Consider the following 21,012-nt stretch of genomic DNA (forward strand, 5'->3'; position numbering starts at 1 on the left):
AACAAATACAAAATGTGAGCCTGCTACTATCCTTCCACGAAAGATTCGAATACAGACATTGCTCTGCTATCGTAGGTCGGTTAATGCATGCTCGGGAAGCAAATGCAGGGGAGAGGCGGGGGAGGATTCGCATGTGAGATCCAACAATCAAACACAGCACAGCCTCTTGGAAAATGTCATGCAGCCTAGCAGCATTATCCATGTATGTCCATGTACGCCGTATTTCGTACATAAATCTCATATACGAGTCAAACCATTGACCGATGAATTGTGGGACGGAGATGGAAATGGTGCTGTATCTACCGTTCGTTCGTGCTCTCTTTTCGGTCGGGGTACTTCAGTAAATGTCTCGAATTATTATCATTTGGTTCGTCTATCTATTGGTTTCGTGATGTATCTATTTACAAAACAAGGTATTAAGTTCTTTTTCAAGGATCAAAATCAAACGATTCCTTCACTTCAACCTCCAGTGTCGACACAATCTGCGTGCTCGAAGTGCCGACCGAAACGGTGTACTTGCCCGCTTCGACTGACCATTTGTTCTTCGCTTCGTTGAAGTATGAGAAGCTCTCCTTGTCTAGGGTGACACTGACCGAAGTCTTGGAGCCCGCGGCGAGGTGGGCCTTTGCGTAACCCTTCAATTCCTTGATCGGCCTGTCGATGGACTGGGACTGGCTTGGGCCGACGTAGACCTGGATGATCTCACTGCCCTCACGAGCACCAGTGTTGGCGACATCGGCGGTGACAGAGACCGTTTGGTCTTTGGAGAAGCTTGCAGAAGAGACGGAAGCGTTTGAAACCTCGAAGGTGGTGTACGAAAGACCAAAGCCGAATGGGAAAAGAACGGTGTCTGGCTTCTGGTCGTAGTGACGGTATCCAATGTAGATACCCTCCTTGTACTCGACAAAGTTCTTCTTCAGATCACCTGGGAAGTTGTCTGATGCGGGAGCGTCGGACAACTTCTTGGGGAACGTGACGGGGAGCTTTCCACCAGGATATGCGGCACCGAAAACGACATCAGCGATAGCATGGCCTGCTTCCTGGCCAGGGAACCACGATTGGAGGATTGCTGGGACGTCTGCCACCCAAGGCATGCTAATCGGTGATCCGGTAGAGTTGACGACGATTGTGTTGGGGTTGGCGGCAGCGACTGCAGCGATGAGCTTATCTTGAGAGCCGTTCATGGGCAGGTTCATGTCATCACGGTCACTCCCCTCGGTTTCCCAAGAAGGAGTATTACCGACGAAAACAATGGCTACGTCGGCGGACTTGGCAACATCCGTGGCCTCTGTGAGCAGATCTGCCTCGAAGAGCTCCTGTCTCATAAAACCAAAGTTGAAGCCAATGATGTTAGAAGACAGGAAAGAAAGAGGACTATCGGCATCATCGACGATGCTAGCATCGACGCGGATTTGGTATTGTTGGCCCTGGACAAAGTCGTATCGTTTCTGGTCCTCCTTAGCAACGCCTAGCAGAAGAGCCATGACATCAGCAGATTGTCCTTCGTAGTTGAATACCAGGTCGTCGTTGATGTAGACCTTGGTGTTTCCAATAGTCGAAAAGCTGATATAGTGTTTGCCTGTGGTTGGTGGTGTGTACGTTCCAGACATCACAACGCGTGTCACCTCGGGATCCTCGAAGGACTTCACAGCTCCGGCCGCGAAGTCCTTGGAGTACGCGGGCTTGTTGGAGTTCTTGAAGTAGTTTACAGTAAATCCTGGTTTGCCATTGGAATTGGCAACACCCTCACTGAAAGGTGGCAGATTTCGCCAGGTGCGGGCACCTTCGGCGTACTTCAATTCAATCTTGTCGCCAACAGCTTCTTGGAAACCATCGTAGGCTGTGATCTTTCTATGCGCGTTGACTGCTGCAGAACCACCTCCATGGCCAAGGAATTGTTTTGCCAATCCTAGCATAGCGATAGAACGGGTCTTCTCCTTTTGAAGAGGGAGAATGTTCTTCTCGTTCTTTAGGAGCACTGCACCCTCGGCACCAGCCTTACGAATCAAAGCGCGGTGTTCGGGAAGATCAATTGCTTGCTCAGGTGGGATAACGGGGTCCTCAAAGACGCCGCACTGTCCAAGCAAGCGCAGGTTTGCGAGAACACGCTCATCAAGGGTCTCGACAGTAAGCTTGCCCTCATCTATGGCCTTCTTGATTTTTTCAAACTTGCGATGGATGGCTGGGCCAGGCATTTCAAGGTCGTGGCCAGCATTGAGGGACTCGTGCACCGAGTTAGTTCCTCCCCAGTCGCTCATGACGTGACCCTTATATCCCCATTGCTTGCGGAGAACATCAATAAGAAGATGTTTGCTCGAATCAGCGTGGGTGCCATTAACGAGATTGTAGCTACTCATAAGTGACCACGGTTTGGCGTTCTAAACGGCAATTAGAAAAGCCTATAAATTGATCGCAATTCCGAACATACCTTGACAGCAATCTCGAAGGGCTTCAAATAGATCTCCCTCAAAGCTCTCTCGCTCACGTGGGCGTCAATGGTGAAACGGTGGCTCTCCTGCTCATTGACTGCATAGTGCTTGATCGTAGCGCCGATGCCTTCGCTTTGCAGGCCTTCGATGTACTTTGATGCGAGACGTCCAGCAAGAAGCGGATCTTCTGAGAAAGACTCAAAGTTTCGGCCACCAGTAGGGTGACGGTGTGGGCAGACAGTTGGGCCAAGACTTTATGTATATTGTCAGTGATACAATGCTTTGTCATTCAGTTCAAAGTTTAGTCACTTACAGCACTCTGGCGCCCTTTGTCTTAGTTTCTTGACCAAGTGCCTTGCCAATGTGACCTGCAAGGTCCTCGTTGAAGGATGCAGCGAGGGATACTGATGCAGGAAAGCATGCACTGGTCACACCGTTCTCGAAGTTCTCTCCACGGGCACCATTCGGGCCGTCAGACACCTTCATTCGTGGTATACCCAGTCTCTCGATGGCATTGGTCTCCCAGAAATTGGCTCCGGCAGTCAAAAGAGCTTTCTCCTCGAGGGTCATCTGTTTGATGAGACCCTCGAGGTCGGGTGAACCAACTGGAGCAGAACCCATAGCTTTGTTGATTGTTAGAAGTATGTGAAGACTTGACGATGAAGGTAAGGGCTCAGTGGGGGATAGAAGTGATTTATTCTCGAGCTCATTAGCGCCATTGCGACTGAGCGGATCCTCTATAGACCTCATTTTCACAGCTTTCGTCCGTAATCAGGAATTACTTTCAGAAAACATGACACTTTTCTTGAAGGAAGAGCATACGAGACCGAAGTTTACCCAAGCTATCTCACGAATGACCCGAGGATTTCCCATAGCGGGGCGAAATGTAGAAGAAGTGTGGAGTATGAGACGATTACGGGATAGTCCAATACGGGTTTCTATGTGTGGGGAAGAAACCTGGCATATGTGCGTGTACGAACGGGTGAGATGACCTCTACGCTTCCACAAGAGGCACGACTCATGTTTGCTTGAATTATGGCCACCGCATGATCGAGAGGAACCGCAGAAAATGTATCGGCGTAATAGCACGGCAAACCAAGGCGTAATGCATTCAGAAAAAAAACAAGGGGCGCAAGATGAGAATATTGGAAGACCTGGGCCTAGTGCGACAAGTTGGAGAAGTCGAGGGCTAGATTCCGTCCAAACGGCACTATCAGATCCGATCAAGAGGATGGGAATCTTTCTAGTTCTCGAGTGACTGTGTTATTGATGACTACATACCTTGAAGAACTGTCAAACTCTGGGGATAGCAAGGACCAGAGTAAGAGCACGGATGAGGTTCCAAAACATACTTTGCCGGGGTTCTCCCGAAGAGGACGGTTAAACTTCGGCGGGGAGAGGCTCAAGGCGTCTGTGAGTGGTCACACGGCCAATCAATGCCATTTATCTAACCTGACGAAGACTAGCGGGCTGGCGGGATTGGTCCCCGAATTCACCCAAGACAATCCCACATGGCACAGGGGAACGTAGCGTACGTAGCCCCCTGTCGCAGGACATACTTCTGGACACCGACAAACCACTCTTGATCTCTCGATACTATGTACAATTGTACGTACGAAGTCCATTGACTGACGCCCGAAGGCTCGGAATCCAACCAAATATGGCCACATACAAATCGTGGAGAACTGGGTTTGACGAAGCTAGGCGCCTAGGGAATGGTGTAGCCCCTCCCCTCTTCCCAGATGTCTCTCCTGAAGAATTAGTCCGGCCGAAGGTTCAGATGAAGCAAAAGAGTCTTTTGTCCATAATTCCTCAATAATCTTGAACGTTGAATTTGAAGTATAGCAAGGCTGAATACGAGATCTGATCTACCACAACAGTGGGGACTAGGTAGGTAGTTAGGAAAGCCTCACCTCGTATCAAAGGTAGATGAGCTCCAACGGTTTACATACCTCAGTAGAAACATATGTTCCTTGTGAATCCATTCCCCAGATCATCTAGATTCCCCAGAGGTTAGATCCCTACAAGCCCAGAAAGTTGGTCTTGCTGCGGGCAGCCACCCATGGGGCGCTACCGAAACTCCGCGATTTTCTCCATACCCTGCACTTGAACATACCAAGATGCACTACAACTGATCAATGTCACGCTTGACTTAAGCAAACTCCCTTGCTATTGGTACTATCATCGGGCTTTGTCCAAATAGGGGCACCGAGCTCACGTTTTTTCTCGTCATGCATTCCATGATTGCGTCTGTCAATCGAGTCAGGTTTCCCTGATCGCAACGTACAAGCCTCGCCATGAATCTGTAACAGCCTATCCCATGCACGAACCTACCATTTCCATGCGGATATGGGCGAACTGATGTGCCGAAGTTGAAAATGATCCGCCTGCCTCGGGAAACATACCCACGAGGATGGTTGCGCTACAAGGTTTATATATATCGACGATACTCCACGATCTTTTTTTGATGCTTCACCTCCGCCATTCACCTTACAATCTCAATCCATTATTTTCAGTCCGTTATCACAACACGATAAAATATGGATCAAAAGCCAGATGAGTACAAGGTGGAGAGCGTCCACATTGATGATGTTGAGACAGCTGGAGAGAAGCCAGAGCACATCAAGGTGGATGAGAAACTCACTCCCTTGCAAAGCATTCTGAAATTCCCTATGGCCACGGCATGGTGTATGTCCATCTCAACTCAGGGAAGAAACGATCGGACAGCTGACGCATCATAGGCTGCTACATGTTGTTTCTGTGTATCATGTGGGGCTATGATGGGCTTGCTGGTGCAGTACGTATTGCCTTGATTATATCTCTTGAGTGCAGGCTAACAATAGGTTCAGATCGTCCTTTCTATCCCAAGATTTCGTCAGGATTACGGCTATCCGTACATGGGAGACTATGTTGTTTCGGCCAATTGGCAATTGGGATTTACGTCTGCCTCGTTGTTCGGTCTCATTTTTGGAGGTGCAATAACCGGTTTTATATCTGAGCGATGGGGTCAACGTGTTTCTATCATCGGTGCCTATGGTATGTCACTTACTAGATTGCTGAAAGTGTGACTGCTAATTGATCATCCAGCGTTGACCGTAGGAGGTGTGTTCGCCCAGTGGTTTTCCCCCGGCGACATGCCCCTCTTCTTTGCCGGAAAACTCCTCACCGGTATCCCCCTCGGAGTCTTTCTTACTGTCGCACCCGTCTATACATCTGAGGTTGCTCCTCCGGCGCTTCGTGGAGCTATGGTCGCTGCGGTGAATTTCAGCATCGTCATCGGCCAGCTCATCGGATACGGTGTCATGAGAGAGGTTCAAGCTATCGATGGACCAAACGCATATCGCATCATGTATGCCGTCCAATGGGGGTTCGCAGGAGTCGGTCTTTGCTTTGTCGCATTTTTGCCTGAATCCCCCATGCGTCTCATAAAGCGTGGAAAGGAAGAGGCCGCGAGGAAGTCAATTGTCAAGTTGTCACCCTCGGGCGTTGATGTTGATGCCAAAGTCGCGGAGATCCGGGCAGTCCTAGCCCATGACCAAAAGGCGCAAGAAAACAGTGGTACCATCAAGGAATGCTTCAACAAGAAGAATCGCCTTCGAACTGCGATCGCATTGTCAGTCTTCTTCTTCCAGGCCAGTTCGGGTGTTGCTTGGGTGGTTGCATACATGGGATACTTCATGCAGCTCTCCGGCATGAAGGGTCTGGAGGTGTTCGATGCTACTGTCGGTATCGCAGGGTCCATGGCAGTTGGAACCATGGTCAGTTGGTGGGCTGTTGAGCGTATCGGACGTCGCTGGACCATCTTCGGAGGTAAGTCTTGCATCCATTGCACGAAGTTTCGGAGACAGCACTAACATCTCTTCAGGAATGTTGGCATGCACCATCTCGCTTTTAATCATTGCCGTGCTAGCCCTGTTCGTTGAGAAGGGCAGGAACGTAGTCTTGACGCAAGTTGGGTTCATGGCTCTCTGGGCTTTTATGTATCAAGCGTCCATCGGCTCTGTTGGCTACACCATGATGGCCGAAGTTCCGACCTCGCATCTCCGTGGTGTAACCCAGTCAATGGCGACAATGGTCAATGGTTTCTCCAATGCCATTTGGTCACTGGCTATGCCATACATGGTCAACCCTGACCAGGCCAACATGGGAGGAAAGGTGGCCTTCATCTTCTTCGCTCTCCTTCTGTTCGCGGATACATTCATCTTCTTCTACTATCCCGAGACTAAGGTATGTGATCATTAGCGTGGAGATCCTTGACACTTTCTAATTCGTGTATAGGGCCGTTCGTTCGAGGAGATTGATGCCCTGTTCGATCGCAAGATTTCGCCCCGACGCTTCGCCTCGACAAAACTCAACTAGGAAGTTCAATTTCGGCGAAATAGATTTTGGACAACGCTCAGGACCCACCTCATGCGATGCAGTCAGAACACCTAGCCAAGCATTTTCGAATTTTCGTCGGAGCTTCTATGTTCTGCGCCTCTTTGGATTGTGCGGATGGTCACCCCACGGAATTGTCCAATCAGAGTGAGCGGTGCTCAAATGGATCTCCCGACGTCACCATGGCTATTGTTCTCACAACAAAGGGACGCGTCTTTTCCACGCAGTAGAAGCTAATAACCTAATCGCCTTTGAACCAAAGTTCGCATTTAGTATAGTGAACAGAAGATACCAAGAAGAAATGACTACATTTTATTCCACGCTTGTACGCGCATGGCGCTAGCATTTCTTCCCCATGGTTAGCTCAACTGCCTTTGCGGGGAAATCGATCTACATCATCCCGTGAATTGTTCCGAGCACCAAACAATACAGGCAGACAGCATCGTGCACACCTGTAGCCTGCAGCCAAGATTGAAAAAGTGTGCAACTTTGTAAATGTCGTCACCGATGCCGGAGAACCCGCCTATAGTCCATTGAACGATGAACTTCTTGGACTGCAGTATAAAACCCAGTGAGTTCTCCGTTCGAATGAACTCTACCAGCATTCCGCATCATGTTCTTCTCACGTTCTTCTTTGCTGACGGCTCTGCCGGCTCTTTTATGCTCATCGGCATTAGCCCAGAATGCGACAACGACATATTCGCAATCCAATGTGCCGACTGGAACACCTCTTCCAGGAAATTATGGAGGCCCGCTTCGTCCGCAAGTGCACTTCAGTCCACCCCAAGGCTTCATGAATGATCCCAATGGAATGTTTGTGGATGCAGACGGCCTCTACCATCTCTACTATCAGTACAATCCAACTGCAAACAGAGCAGGTAATCAACATTGGGGCCACGCAACCAGTGAGGACCTGTTTACCTGGACCAATCAGCAAATCGCGCTGTTTCCTGGAGGCCCTGAGGAGGGTATCTTCAGTGGTTCAATAGTCATCGACGGCAACAACACATCAGGATTCTTTCCGAACCAGACGAATGGCGTTGTAGCAATATACACTCTGAACACCCCCGAGTCACAGACACAAGACATTGCTTACTCATTTGACGGTGGCTATACCTTCACCAAGTATGAGAACAATCCCGTGATCGACCGTAATACCAATCAATTCCGAGATCCTAAGGTCTTCTGGTATGAGGAAACCTCTCGCTGGGTCATGGTCGTTGCTTACCCCGTCGACTTTGAGGTTGGCATCTTCACGAGTGAAAACCTGATCGACTGGCAGCCAGAGAGCAACTTCTCACACTACGGCGTCACAGGTCTCCTGTACGAATGCCCTAATCTCGTACCTCTTCCCATTGAAAACTCCACCCTCACAAATGACACGCAAGCATGGGCCCTGCTTGTTTCCATCAACCCAGGCGCACCATTGGGAGGCTCAATAACCCAATACTTCCTCGGCTCCTTCAACGGCACCCACTTTGACCCGCTGGACTCACGAACCCGCTTCACCGACTTCGCAAAAGACAACTACGCCGGCCAATTCTTCGACAACATCCCCTTCGGCACGCGCCAAGTCAGCATGTCATGGGCGTCCAACTGGCAATACACCAACGTGGTCCCGACCGACCGTGAGGGGTTCCGCAGCGCAATGAGCGTCGCGCGCGAACACTGGATCCAAGACCGACCGCGCGTCGGCCTCAGCCTCATGAGCTACCCGGCCAACATCTCCGCCGCGTTCGACTCGGAACTCGCGTCGAACTCGAGCCTCGGGAACGGCACGCTGAATGTCGATTTCGGGCAGTTGGAGAGCAGGGCGTTGTACTGGGAAGCTAACATCACGGGCCTGGGCGACTCGACGTCCCTGCAGGGAACACTCAATTTCACGTTCTCGTCCTCGTCAACGGGTGAGTATGTCTCGGGAGGCACGTTCATTTCGTCTGGAGATGTATGGGTTGATCGTGGTCATTCGTCCGCGTGGTCGAATCCGTTTTTCACGGATAAGTTTTCGACTTCGGGATTGTATGACGGCGCAGGCACATGGAGGCTTTCCGGAATTGTGGATCGAAGTATATTGGAGGTTTATCTAAATGGGGGTGAGGAAGTGGCGACTAGTGTGTTTTTCCCTACCGAGCCGCTCGATACGGCGGTCTTCAGGGTTGGGGGAATCAATGAGAGTGCGTCTGCGAGTGTTGCTGTTTGGGGGTTGAAGGCAGCTTGGTTGGATCAAGCGAATGCGAATGGTACTGTGGTTGGGAATGTTACACAAAGTGGTAACGGAACCGAAGGCCTGGTGAAGCTGTTCTAGAGGTCCTCCTCAGGCTAGATTTGACATAAGTCAGCTATCAATATGATTCACGTATGCCATGTTTGTAAGTGCTTCCAAAGATGAGGGTGGTTGCAAGAAGCGAATCTTTGCAGTTTGACATTATACACATTCTAAAGTTCTGGGTGTTGAGATATATTCCTCTCCACCTGTAACGTTTTCCTCAAATATGTGGTTGAATTTGTTGTGTTGGTAGAAAAGGGTTCGTTGGCAAACATGTTGTGATTCTTCGATACGTGCCTACCAAACCTTCCATTCGATCAGTTGCGGAATTTCTTGGTTATGGCTTCGCTCCACGGCCGGGCCGGTCGCATTTGCGCTTCTGCCTCCTTCGGTGCCTGCAGATGAAGAGGTCCAGAAACATTCGTGTCTTCCTTCTCTTGCGTAGGCCAAAAGTCTCGTCCTCCCATTGGCGCGGCCGAATTCGCGAGTCCGATCTGTTCTTCTGCGACAGATCGCGTGGGGCCGCCTATTTCAGAGGCAGCAGCACTTGAGTAGTCATAATTTGCGTCGAGAATCGATGCATCCGGTTCGAAGGATAGGTTCTGTTTCCCTCCACGGCGTTTGCAGGCGCTCACGATCGCAGACATTGAAGTTATTGCTAGCACGAGCCTAGAATGCGTTAGACATCAATCTTGATATGAAGAAGGATCAAACACTTACACTCCAACGCCTCCAGCTGCAGCGTGACCTTTGTCCATTGGGCAGAACAAGCCAAAAGTATTCAAGTCCGAATCTGAGGCTGTATCGAGCCCGACGCACAAGGGCGAAACATCGATCGTGGTGACGAGGGAGAATACGAAGGCCGCGGCCATTGAAAGCATTGTAAGAAACTCGAGCGGAACGAGAAACTTGGGGGAGACCTTCATACGATCGATCTTTAAAGCTAGGAAGATATACAGCATTGCTACGAAAGACAATGCTCCCTGGTTGTGGTTAGTCGACGTTAATTCTTTGATAGGGCAGGTAGTAACCTACGGTGCCCACAGAGATCCAGATTCTCTGTTCATTTCGCAATGCCGCTTTGAAGAAGTTCAGCCATGTCGTCTTCTTGTCGTCGTTTAGAGAGGTAAAGTTGAGAACCGCTTGGCCTCGTCTGTCGAAGTCGTGGATTGTATGAATCTCTGTTTGCAACGGTCAATATTCGAACAATAATAAGAATAAGGTGTATGAGGAAGACGAACTCCAAGCTCCAGTCCCAACAACCGCCAAAGCCATTATGATCACTAGTGATCTCAACCCCACGAGTACAGCTGCGCCAGGACCCATGATGATTCTGATGTTGAACGAAGATTTAGATTAAAAGTAATAATAGGATGTAGTTAAAGCACAGAACCAGCTGGCCGCAACTTCCAGAGCCGCACAGAAATTAGGGAGATAGTTTGCGTAGGTGGACGACGTCAAGGAACGGAAAAATCTCAGGCTGAACTCGAAGCCTTAAAGCCAGAAATGATTGTCCCAAGCACGTACCATATCCGCGCATCCTGCAAGAGAATTGTCAGATGCAGGGGGGACTCGTCTGTATCGAGCGGCTGGTAACCCGGGTGGGTCGGTGTACATGTTACCGTGCTCGCTGACGACCATGCAGATGCTCTTAGTCCGGATGGAATAAACCCCACAGCAGCCACAGAGACATCTTGGATAGAGACGTTCACTAGACAACGGCGAGTCAAGGGCAGTATAACAAGCAAAGGGACCAATGTAAGGGCCAGGTCTTCCAAGGCTGACAACCGCATATCCGGGGTTCTGACATCCGGAGAGCGCACTAACGGCGTGGCAAGCGTTGACACCCAGCGGGACTCAAGGAAGAAATTCTAGGCTTTTGCTGGTTTTCTGAGTGGAGGAGATCCGGAGAGTTGCCATGAAACCCTGTTGAGGCATGAAGATGAGTCGGGAACCGCAAGGCTGAAACCGTTACAGATGCAACCCCTGCATGATGCCGAACCCGTACAAATACGAACACACGTGATTAATACTCATGTTATACAAAGGTATGCGACTGATTGAAGGAATGATCGACGTTATCTAGTGACAAAATCTCACCGAAAATGATGAGAGCCAAATGGTGGTCGGCTTGTCTCGATAGATGGCTTGCGTAAGTGCCTACACTTTGACGTCAATGATCCGGCCACTGTCGGGCCTCCGATTGACGCAGACTGGACAATTGACCTTTTCTTCACTCATGACTACGCTTCTTAAGGGAGTCCTTACTCGTTGTGCCTGTAAATATTATCGGAACCGTGAGAACAAAGTTTGCTTGTACAGCAGAAATAATGTTGCCATGAGCCATGAACAAAATCTAGGATGCGGCCTTCCTTATTTATCTAGACACACATGTTACTATCTGACAACATTGATGAAAATTCGCTGGATGCTACCAAGTCGGATGGTTTCCACGGCTCGTTGTTGGGTCGTTGCTCCGAGCATGCTAACTTTCTATTCAGCTGAAAAACCTTGTGATCAACAGGTCAACGCTGCCGTCGCACAAACAATAGAGACCTGTTCCCAAAAAATCGAGTAGGCAACGCCAACACGACTCCGGGCCTGACTAGCCTTCCAATCGCATTCTATCATCCAGATACCTGCTTACACTTTCGCTGACCATCTGCCGCCTGAAAATATTCCTCGCTGACGAACGAATCAAGGCGTTCGTCATCTGTGGACATCACGTCTATCAATTCGGATCAGGAAAATGACACTCAGCCTTGAGGATGGAATGCTGCGTCTCAATCAAATTCAGCATATTGTCATGTGGTACCCAAAAATTCCACATCTCCAACTTGATCGCAGCAAGTCCTCTGATTCACCCGAAATGGATGCAATCAATCACACTGTAGATTTTCTTTGTCCAAGCCATGTGGCTGTTCTTTGCGAAAAGTAAGAGCGGTCAGGTCTCAGCTGCCTATAGCCCAAGACAAGATTGGCGTCGCTGCCGTCGGATCAGCTGGAAGACCATTCACCTAAGAAAGAACATAAGTAAGCCTACTTGACGTGCCGACAAAACTCTCAACATAATAATCTCCTATACAACTTCTTTTACCTGTCCTTTTCCATACCGAGGGGTCCATTCGCGTGCGCCGAACACCCAATCTTGAAATCACAGAGGCAACAGCCAACCTAGAACATCCTAATATTTTTCAAATTGTGAGCCTTATCATTCATACGACCATGTCGCAGTCCACAACCCTTCCTGCCCGGTCTCTCGAACGTACGCACATTCTCAAGCAGATCCTCGAGCACATCGAGGAGTTCTCCGACGATTCTGATGAAGTCGACTATGCCGCCTTGAAGGAAGAAGTCCTGAAACCTGTCATCGCGGAGAGATTTGATCCAGAAGTACAGCTACGAGGATTCTTGCGAACATTCCAACATACCATCACATACAGAAAGGCATACTCCAACATCAAAAGCCCGGAACTGCGGGGTCAGATCGATGCTTTTGTCAATGGCAAGCATGCGAAGGATGTTACCAGCAACCTTGGATTTGACTTGCTCTTGCACAAAAGCCCAGGTGTACAACACCACTTTTCACTCTTGGAGGAGTTGAAGAAATTACTTGTGGGTGGCTTGGAACTCAAAGCTATCGTGAAGGACATATTCCATCCTAAACACAAATACGTCAAGGACCTCCCCGTTGTCTATGAGGGGATAAAAGAAAATTCCGTTGTTGAGGTACGTGTTTTGGTCGATTCAACGTCCTGAAGACGCGCTCACCCGTTATAGTGTTACAGCCAGGTTCCGTTCGAGAACTGGGGTTTGACAGTAAAGGATACACCCAGATACACGTTCTTGCCCAACACAGTGAATGGAGTGAAGAACGTTGTCAAGTATGCGCTGAAGAACAATTATCGCGTCAGATGTGCGGGATACCGCCATAGCTGGTCTTCGATATTCTCACAAGACAACGAGATTCTCATCTCGTTCGTCAATCTTCACACAGTGACGACCTTGCCAGACCCTATGTCAATTGTTCCCGGAGAGTATGACCCATCCAAGGTCCCAGAGCTCAAGACCATTGATTTGAAGGAGGAAACAGTGCCCGGCAAACATCGGCTCTGCCGTGTGGGGGCAGCAGTCACCAATGAAGAATTTAGACGCTGGGCTGTTGCAGGAAAGGCATGGTCTCTACCTGCCGATGTCATTTTGGTTGAGGTAAGTTGCATCTCTAATGCTACTAAGGGTTATATACTAATATTGTCCCAGGTTACGATCGGTGGCGTGAATGGTCCGATCTGCCATGGTGCTGGTATTTCTCACAAGACGCTGTCTGACTACGTTCGCCGTATCGAATATGTGGATTGTCTCGGGAATCTGCAGGCGGTGGATGACCCTCAACTCATCAAAGCAGCCGCTGGAGCTTTTGGATTGCTTGGTGTAGTCACGCATATCACTTTTGAATTGGATGCGATGACCTACGCCATTATGGTAAGATTTTCGCAATATAGCTAGTATACTATCCAAAGCTAAGTTGAACAGAAACCATTGAAAGAAGATGTGGGATTGGGAGTCCCTCCACTATCGAAGAAGGATATTCCGATCGCGCTGCGAGGTGACTGGTACAATGCGCCAGATGCGGACCAGCAGATTGCCAAGGCGACAGAAGAGTTCAAGACTCGCGCAGCAAATGATTACTACACCGAGTTAGTATATTAAACGGTATCGAAACAGTCTGGTTGCTAACATTCGTAGATGGTTTTGGTTTACATACCAGCGAAAGATCTGGACAAACACTTTCAACACCACAGCGGATCCTACTGGAGCTGTGAACTATCCCGATGACGGCAACGTATTTCTACAGTGGATTCAAGGCTGGCTAGGGGGCGTCATAACAGAAGTCCCACTTTTCAACGCCATCCCAGGATACTGGCAGGCACAGCTTATTGCGTCTTTGGGAATGGCTGCTCTTCCTCCTACTTTGGGCGAAACCAAAACTCCAACTTACAAAACCTTGCTACCGGACGCTCTTCATTTCCGCCGCGGAGTGCAGAATATGAGAGTTCGAGATCTGGAGCTTCAGATACCGCTTCCTCCTAGGTCGGATGACCCTACAAAGCCAGACTTCAGCATCGTCCAACGTGCCTGGTGGGATGTCATCAAGCTTGTCTATCGAGATGCAGAGACTGGGGGAGATCCATCCTCAGCCATGCGACTGGCCCTTGAAATGCGTCTTATGGGAGGTAGCGATATGCTTCTCGCACCGCAGAAGGGCAACGATCTCGGAACCCTTTCCATCGAAGTCTTGACTCTTCCTGATGCTGTTGCAGATAACGAATGGCATGGCTTTGTACAAAAGGTTGTTGACCTTTGGACAAGCTACGGAGGTAACGTGCGCCCGCACTGGGCGAAAGAGTGGGAAGGGATCAATTTCAAGGGCATGGACGCGAGGAAGTACCTGAAAGACGTGGCGTATAGGGACCAAATCCCCGAATTCCGTGATGCACTTGTCAAGATTGGCGAAACGCAGGGATGGACCATCGATCAACTTCAGAAGAGGTTTTCGAATGAGTTATGGGATAAGTTGGTCTTTGAGTAGATTGGTGGACAGGGCGTAACGTTTCCTACCTATTGTTAGACAAATTTGTTGAACAGACCTGTTTCTCTGAGTAATGATCGCAACGAATAATTAGAAACTGAGTATTCGCACGAAAGAATGCATATGACTCAATGAACACTCGACACAGTCATAGTAATTGCTCAGAGTGGTTTACGGATTAAGTCTGACAGTAGCTGGGTGGATGGAAAGTCCCTACCTAATGTGGCGTAGCGCCGAATTGACTCATTCGATTGGCCGTTGCGAGGGCCTGATGATGCTGTTGACTTCGCCATGCTCGCCTACTCGGAACTCAGCCATCGGTAGCTCTATCCGAGCATTGCAACAGATGAGCATATAAGAGACGGGGTTATCTCGATATCTCGAGCTCGATAATGGAGCAGTGTGTAGACACTCCCATGCCAAAATTATCCAATGAACCCCGCAAACTACCCTATCTCCCCAACGAACTACGAATCCGCATCATCTCCTTCATCGCGGACCCCGAGTTCCTCTGGACAACCTGCCGCTTCATATCCCCCGAATTCAAACAATGGGCTGAAGAGCAGTACGCGCGGGAGCACCTGCCCCGCCTAAAATTCGCAATCGACATCACGCCCCTCCAGCGCAAGCAAATCCGGCCCACCAACGCAGACGGCCAACTCTACCCGCACGACAAAACCGAATTCCTCTTTAACTTCGCCTCATTCAAAGTCAGCGACACCTCTGTCGCGATTCTGCGCGCCGACGGCCCGCCATGGACCCGCTACATCATGCAGGACCGGCCGCGGTACTGGCGCAGCGAGGATGCGTACGATTTCCTGCAGGAGGACGGCTATGCGTCGTTCTACCAGATCATGTCGGAGATGGATCTTGGGTTGAGGATGGCTGGGAAGGCGCATGTGTGTCCGTGTCGTTCGCTAAGGGACCAGACGAAGAGGGGGTTTTGTAAGAGGTATGAGGGCGTGGGGAGGTTTGTGGAGTGGAAGGCCGAGGAGCGCGTTTTGGAGGTTAGGTGGAGGTTGTTGTTGGCTTTTGTGTATGCGACGCCGTGTCCGGTTGTGAGGCATTGGAGGGATGATGCGTGGCGGGGATGATTGAAAGGCCTGAGGCTTTGAGGTTCGTCTGGGACCAGTTGTGCATTCGATTTTTGCAACTCGTCTGAAGGAAACAATTCACCTAAAGGCATGTTCTTTATAGATTCCTGGTTCTCTGGTTCGGTGCGTTTGCGTTTCGTATCATGGATACCCCTCCGTTTCGAGATCGTCATAAGGTTTCGCGTCATTGCGATATGTAAATTGGTTAAATATATATATACATAGGGATTACCATCCAATCGTAGGCCCATAATTCTACACTACAACGACAGTTCCAATGCGCCCTCGCTGAAGCAATGGCGAAAAAAGAATAGAGAATGGAAAGGCACCAAAGGAGATATTTGGAGGGGAATTATAGTAAAGAAGCCGTAACGACTGATCAAAACATGGCTGTAGTCAGCCAGACAAAACAAAAGGGGGTATATTCGTCCGCACTCATTCTCTTCTCAATCGTTGCCAATCGACCTGATTCCATCATTCCTTGCCGGCATCGCTGCCCTTGAATAACGACTTGCGCTGCGAATACATGCCCTTCATGAATTCAATGCCACTCCAATCCACCGACTCGTCGTCGCGGCTCTTCTGCCGTCCCTTCTCTGTATATGCAGGAGGTAGCGGTGGCAACGTCGGCACGCCCTGGTGGCACGTAGACGACGGCGTGGCAGGCATCTCGTAGATGCTGGCCTCCTTGTCCCTAGCCAAGCTCCTCTGTCGGCTCTTCCGCGACGAGGTCGAGAACCAGCTCTTGGTTACATCGAAGCGGCCACGGCGCGGTGTGCCGCCGCCGGCCTCCACGAGCGTCGTCTCGTTGGGCAGTTGCTCCAGCACGATCGGGGTCCCGTACGCCTCAATTGGCGACAGCTCTATTAGTCGGGGCCGCGCTTCGACGGGTGACAACTCGACGGGTCGGGCCTCTTGGCCTGCTTGCTCGATTGGGCTGATTGCGGTGTTGGTGTCGAAGTAGTCTGCGTCCATGACTTTTTCGTTGTGCTGGGGGAACCCGATCATCGAGGTTTGCAATTTTCGGTGGATGTGAGATCTGCCTCTGGTAGGATGCGTTGCTGTTACTGATGATGAATTGAATTGAGTGTCCTTTGTAGCTCGCCAGCGAGACCGTAGACCATTTCGTCCGTAGATGACGCCGAGGTAGAAGATGAGGACGGTGAATAGTATCAATGCGAGCGCAATGCCAAAACCGGTTCCGATCTTGCTGGGTGATGCTGAGCGTTTGGACAGCGGAGCTCGAGATGAGATGGGAGAAGCGATTGAGGTCGATATGAAGAAGAGAACGGCGTAGTGGAGTGCCATGGTGAAGAAGGGTAGGTAACTTGTTCTCAACGATCAACGTTGTCCAATTCGTAAGGTACCTTTTTGACCCTTCTTTTGTTGATTCGTTTCTGCTTCAGTGAAACCGAGCTTCACATCGATATTGTCTGGCGAGTGGGTGGTTTCTACTACGCTAGAAGGTCCATCGAAGGTCGACTCTCGAATGTCCATGGCCGGGTACTTAAGAGTGGCACAAACATTGGGGTGGGTGATACAAACAGCGCGAACCTGCATCTCACCCCGGCCCCTTCACGCTGACGTTAGATTCCAATGCGGCAAATGTTTGGCTGATGTTTATGCTTGTTTGGGATGGTGAGTTTCGGATTAATCCCCGAATACTGATAATCGCGGGGGGAAGTCGATATCGTACATTGCCATGAGCTGTCATGCGCACGCGATGTCCCAACAAAGTTTTGCCAATCGTACAGTTGAATTCATATGCCTCGAAGGATTGATACCAGATCATACTCTATAAGCCCAACGTTAGAGCTGTGGTCGCAAAATGACGAGAGTATACCTTCCCAGCCATGACTTTTGCTCACATGTGCTGTGCCTCTGATAACCACTGCACTGGGCGTTGCCGTTGCCTACTTTCCAACATCTACAAGGGTACAAAAGTCCGTTAGGATTTGCATTCACACAAAGCGATTGGATGGCGCCAGAGGGAGGTGTTGCAATGTCGCCTGCGTTGCGTGTTCTCGCCCGGGTGAAGCGTCTAACCGCAAAGAGCCTTCCCCATCGGATTCCGAAGATCCTTGCAAACTCGAATCCTATCGCACTGACCCAATGTATTTTGCTTGTCCAGACATGTGTACGACGATTAATACAATTTGCGGTTATAATGGCACTCACAGAAGGCAAAATGTGATAACTGCATGATGTAGTTGGATTCGCGGAAACGCCATTGCGACGGATTCTAAGTCTAATTTACCCGACCTAACAAAGTCCAATACTGCTGGTAGAAGCTCAAAACATTTACATAGAAGCATTCTGAAGAGAAAAAGAAAAGCCAGGGCGCGTGGATAGCTTCAAACAAACAAGATGTATAGATCCCCAATCAAGCCTTGCGTTTCGTGTTTTCAATGTTCTGGTTGGATGCCAGATCAGACGGCGATGGGCGGGTTTGCAGATGCGAGCGTGGCCGAAGCCCTTCGCATTGCTAGCGGGATAGGCTGCTCCAGGGCAGGCGAATAAAGTGGATCTAGGTTCTCGCTACGTTCTGGTCAGTTGATGGATCTTCATGAAACAAGGACTGGAAGCTTACAGCTGCATCAGATCTTCCTCGACAGAGGATTTCTTCGCTCCAGATTCGGACTCCTTCTCCATATCAAAGGAGAAGTACTCGTTGCTCTCCTTGTTGAAAGGGCTGAGTCCTCCAGGCGTATCGTGAACGCTAGGAGTATGTGGCACTGGCGTCAATTGAGTGTGATGATGATCAGGCATCCGAGTAGGGAAAGCCGTACTCATGCTCAATCGAAAGCCCCTGGCGGTGCTGTCCGGCATTGGAAGAGATACAGAGCCGGGGCGGCTAGACTTGCTTGAAGAAAGTGAAGCCGGCGGTGGCTGCATTTGGCTATGACTGAACGCTCTCTTGATCAAATTGAATGCTGAAGTCGTAGATGATGCGCGGCTACGGAGGCTGCCTGGTTCAGACTGACCGCCCGAGGACGAGACACTGAGGGTACGAGCGACGGGAATCCTAGGATTCGAAGTTGCCATGAGATTGAAGATGCCGCGAAGAGCTGAGATAGCTGCATCTACTGAATTCTGAATGCTGCTCCACGCATACTCGAGCCGAATGAAATCATCAATGTTCTCTTCGATCTCTTCCATCTGGGCGAGGCAAACACAGACTGCATCGGAGATGATAGTAGTTCCTGTTATCCAGGCATTGGCTACTGCATCTTGGCAGTGTACTGGTTGTGCTTCGATGAGATTGACCGCTGAGTTAGCGGTCTTGTCGATTGCGTGATCGGCCATGTCTCTTTGCTGGCAAATGTCAACGCGGAGGAGAGATCTACGGCTGGCTGGGGAGTTGTCTGCTTTGTACATGGTGGATTTGGCTCCATCGTAGACTGCCTTGAACGCATCTTGATGGACATAAGCAATTCCGGCGTTGAGATTGTCAAGCGTTGAGAGGACATGGTCTGCGTCGTTGCCGAGAACTGTGTGGAGGATTGAGACGTGATCTGTTCCGTCGATGAGGGCATGTGCTTGGAGTGTCTTGAAGAAGGTGTAATCGCCTGTTCTTCTCGCAGCATGAAGGTTGTGCCTCACAAGAGCTACTCTTTGCGTCCAGTGAAGCCGTTGTGTCGAATCAATGGCCATTGTTCCATTCACTGATGTGTTCGGGAGATGTTCTGTTTGAGAGAGAGATAATTGGGAACTTATGATGATTGATTGTAGAATTGAGATCAAGCTATGAATGGACGGGAGAAAGACTTGAAGATGCTTGGGATGTTGATCTGGGAAAGCTGCGAAGTTGACACTTTATAAAATCCCGAAGCTTGGTCGTGAGATGGATTGAATCTGCGATGCATATATCAAAAGATCGCGATCGGCCAAGACATAATGCTCAGAATAACTCTAGATTTGCTCCGCAGGTTAAAAGAAAAAGACCGGATTATTAGATCAGTCAAAAGAGATGGTGTGTACTCTCTATGGGCTGAGTTCTTTGTCTGCCTCCGGATATGAGCATAGGTCGTCATTCAAGTCGCACAACTTTTGAGACAACTACTCTTTCTGTCGATGACAGCTGCGGGTCACAAGTTCTAGGCTACCTTGTTTCGGCTGTCTTGTAGCATGGCATGTTTAGGACATGCATAAGGCTGAAGATGTAAGGCTGGGTGATGCTATCAACTTCCCCATATGATGCAATTGTGAACGATGGTTCAGGCGGGGACCTGAGGGGTAGTAAATAAGTCCAAGCCACCACTAGATTTATGACGCTGAGCGATAACCGCATCCATCCTTCCATTTGCTAGGACACCCAGACTTGTCTTGCGTTTCGTTTCAAACACTCTACCTTCTTATCTCTTGCCATTTCCGCGCGTTTGGCTTCTTGATTCAGATCTATTAGCAACTTCCCAATCCCGTACTCAGTAATAGACGTGTGTGGCATTAGGTGATCTTATAAATCTGCCGATGAGGCCAAATTCGAAAGTCTATTGAGTGAATACAAGTATAGGATATTTCTTTCACTATGTATCGTTCCATCGCGAAGCAGAAGATAATTAGCCCGCACGACTTAAGATTTTACCTTTCTTTCAAAGTCACCTACCAACACTCACCTCACCGGCAGTCAGCTCAGAAATCCTGGCAAGATCGTGAGATCGCAGAAAGAGCGTGATCGAAGCGTCAATGTATTGGTGTATCGGTGATCATCTTCGACACCCACCCTGAGGCGAGACGGTTCCCATACACAGTGATCGTATGGAGCAGGCAAGGCCGGTTAGATTCTTGCAGATATTGATTGTATCAGGCAGGTATCTCTGCAAGCAGAAGTAGGCGTGGGAAAGCTACTTCTAATAAGATGGAGGTCCAATACATAATAATATATTAAACATATGACATCTATCAAAGACTCGAAGCAAATAACACCAGAAGAAGAGTCAGGATTGATACCAAGAGTATCCCTTGTGGCGAAAAACTTTCATTAGCTTATGTAACATCCGCCGCATTAGTACTTGTTAAGTTTAGCGCCAACGACGGATCATGAGCCGAAAGGGAAATCTGCGATGAATTTTTGCCGTTTCTGTCCTTCGTCCCTCTTCGTCCCTCGACTGTGTGGACCGACCCGCGCGCCGGCTCCTCCCAACCATCGACAGCCACGCCACCGATCTGTAGGTCGCATTCCAGCTAGAACGTCAGAATTTTCCATGGACTTTCTCACCCCCATACAAGCAATTTGCTGTGGCTGCTATGGTATTG

General features: G+C 49.6%; 8 protein-coding genes across 8 annotated transcripts; 4 read left to right on the plus strand and 4 right to left on the minus strand.

The window, feature by feature from the left end:
* Positions 1-428: 428 nt before the first annotated feature.
* Positions 429-3,050, minus strand: BU24DRAFT_412489 (glycoside hydrolase family 3 protein; the record flags this gene model as incomplete). The annotated part of the gene is made up of 3 exons (XM_033526113.1): positions 429-2,378; positions 2,429-2,681; positions 2,743-3,050. 3 exons carry the CDS (start codon positions 3,048-3,050, stop codon positions 429-431), a joined length of 2,511 nt encoding a protein of 836 aa, XP_033380283.1.
* A 2,125-nt stretch (positions 3,051-5,175) lies between these two features.
* Positions 5,176-6,788, plus strand: BU24DRAFT_353298 (putative sugar transporter; the record flags this gene model as incomplete). Its single annotated transcript, XM_033523773.1, has 6 exons — positions 5,176-5,226; positions 5,279-5,465; positions 5,517-6,085; positions 6,128-6,239; positions 6,295-6,656; positions 6,708-6,788. Coding segments are annotated over 6 exons (1,362 nt in total), but the record flags the coding sequence as incomplete, so codon positions are not given.
* A 600-nt stretch (positions 6,789-7,388) lies between these two features.
* BU24DRAFT_425773 (glycoside hydrolase family 32 protein) lies at positions 7,389-9,176 on the plus strand. Its single transcript, XM_033528820.1, has one exon. It carries the CDS (start codon positions 7,420-7,422, stop codon positions 9,109-9,111), a length of 1,692 nt encoding a protein of 563 aa, XP_033380285.1. The 5' UTR covers positions 7,389-7,419; the 3' UTR covers positions 9,112-9,176.
* A 213-nt stretch (positions 9,177-9,389) lies between these two features.
* Positions 9,390-10,398, minus strand: BU24DRAFT_412492 (uncharacterized protein; the record flags this gene model as incomplete). Its single annotated transcript, XM_033526114.1, has 4 exons — positions 9,390-9,741; positions 9,793-10,055; positions 10,108-10,253; positions 10,314-10,398. The coding sequence occupies 4 exons, from the start codon at positions 10,396-10,398 to the stop codon at positions 9,390-9,392; spliced, it is 846 nt and encodes a 281-aa protein (XP_033380286.1).
* A 1,899-nt stretch (positions 10,399-12,297) lies between these two features.
* BU24DRAFT_443328 (uncharacterized protein) lies at positions 12,298-14,662 on the plus strand (the record flags this gene model as incomplete). Its single annotated transcript, XM_033530580.1, has 5 exons — positions 12,298-12,801; positions 12,853-13,281; positions 13,333-13,554; positions 13,606-13,769; positions 13,819-14,662. 5 exons carry the CDS (start codon positions 12,298-12,300, stop codon positions 14,660-14,662), a joined length of 2,163 nt encoding a protein of 720 aa, XP_033380287.1.
* A 289-nt stretch (positions 14,663-14,951) lies between these two features.
* BU24DRAFT_425776 (uncharacterized protein) lies at positions 14,952-16,121 on the plus strand. Its single transcript, XM_033528821.1, has one exon. It carries the CDS (start codon positions 15,055-15,057, stop codon positions 15,754-15,756), a length of 702 nt encoding a protein of 233 aa, XP_033380288.1. The 5' UTR covers positions 14,952-15,054; the 3' UTR covers positions 15,757-16,121.
* Positions 15,964-17,190, minus strand: BU24DRAFT_266943 (uncharacterized protein). Its single transcript, XM_033522556.1, has 2 exons — positions 16,192-17,190; positions 15,964-16,131 (listed from the first exon to the last, which is right to left on the minus strand). The coding sequence occupies exon 1, from the start codon at positions 17,062-17,064 to the stop codon at positions 16,231-16,233; it is 834 nt and encodes a 277-aa protein (XP_033380289.1). The 5' UTR covers positions 17,065-17,190; the 3' UTR covers positions 15,964-16,131; positions 16,192-16,230.
* Positions 17,191-17,923: 733 nt separating this feature from the next.
* On the minus strand, positions 17,924-19,805 carry BU24DRAFT_425777 (uncharacterized protein). The gene is made up of 2 exons (XM_033528822.1): positions 18,347-19,805; positions 17,924-18,294 (listed from the first exon to the last, which is right to left on the minus strand). The coding sequence occupies exons 1-2, from the start codon at positions 19,408-19,410 to the stop codon at positions 18,186-18,188; spliced, it is 1,173 nt and encodes a 390-aa protein (XP_033380290.1). The 5' UTR covers positions 19,411-19,805; the 3' UTR covers positions 17,924-18,185.
* Positions 19,806-21,012: the final 1,207 nt, after the last annotated feature.

Source organism: Aaosphaeria arxii (assembly GCF_010015735.1).
Source record: "Aaosphaeria arxii CBS 175.79 unplaced genomic scaffold BU24scaffold_8, whole genome shotgun sequence".
NCBI classification, from domain to species: domain Eukaryota; kingdom Fungi; phylum Ascomycota; class Dothideomycetes; order Pleosporales; genus Aaosphaeria; species Aaosphaeria arxii.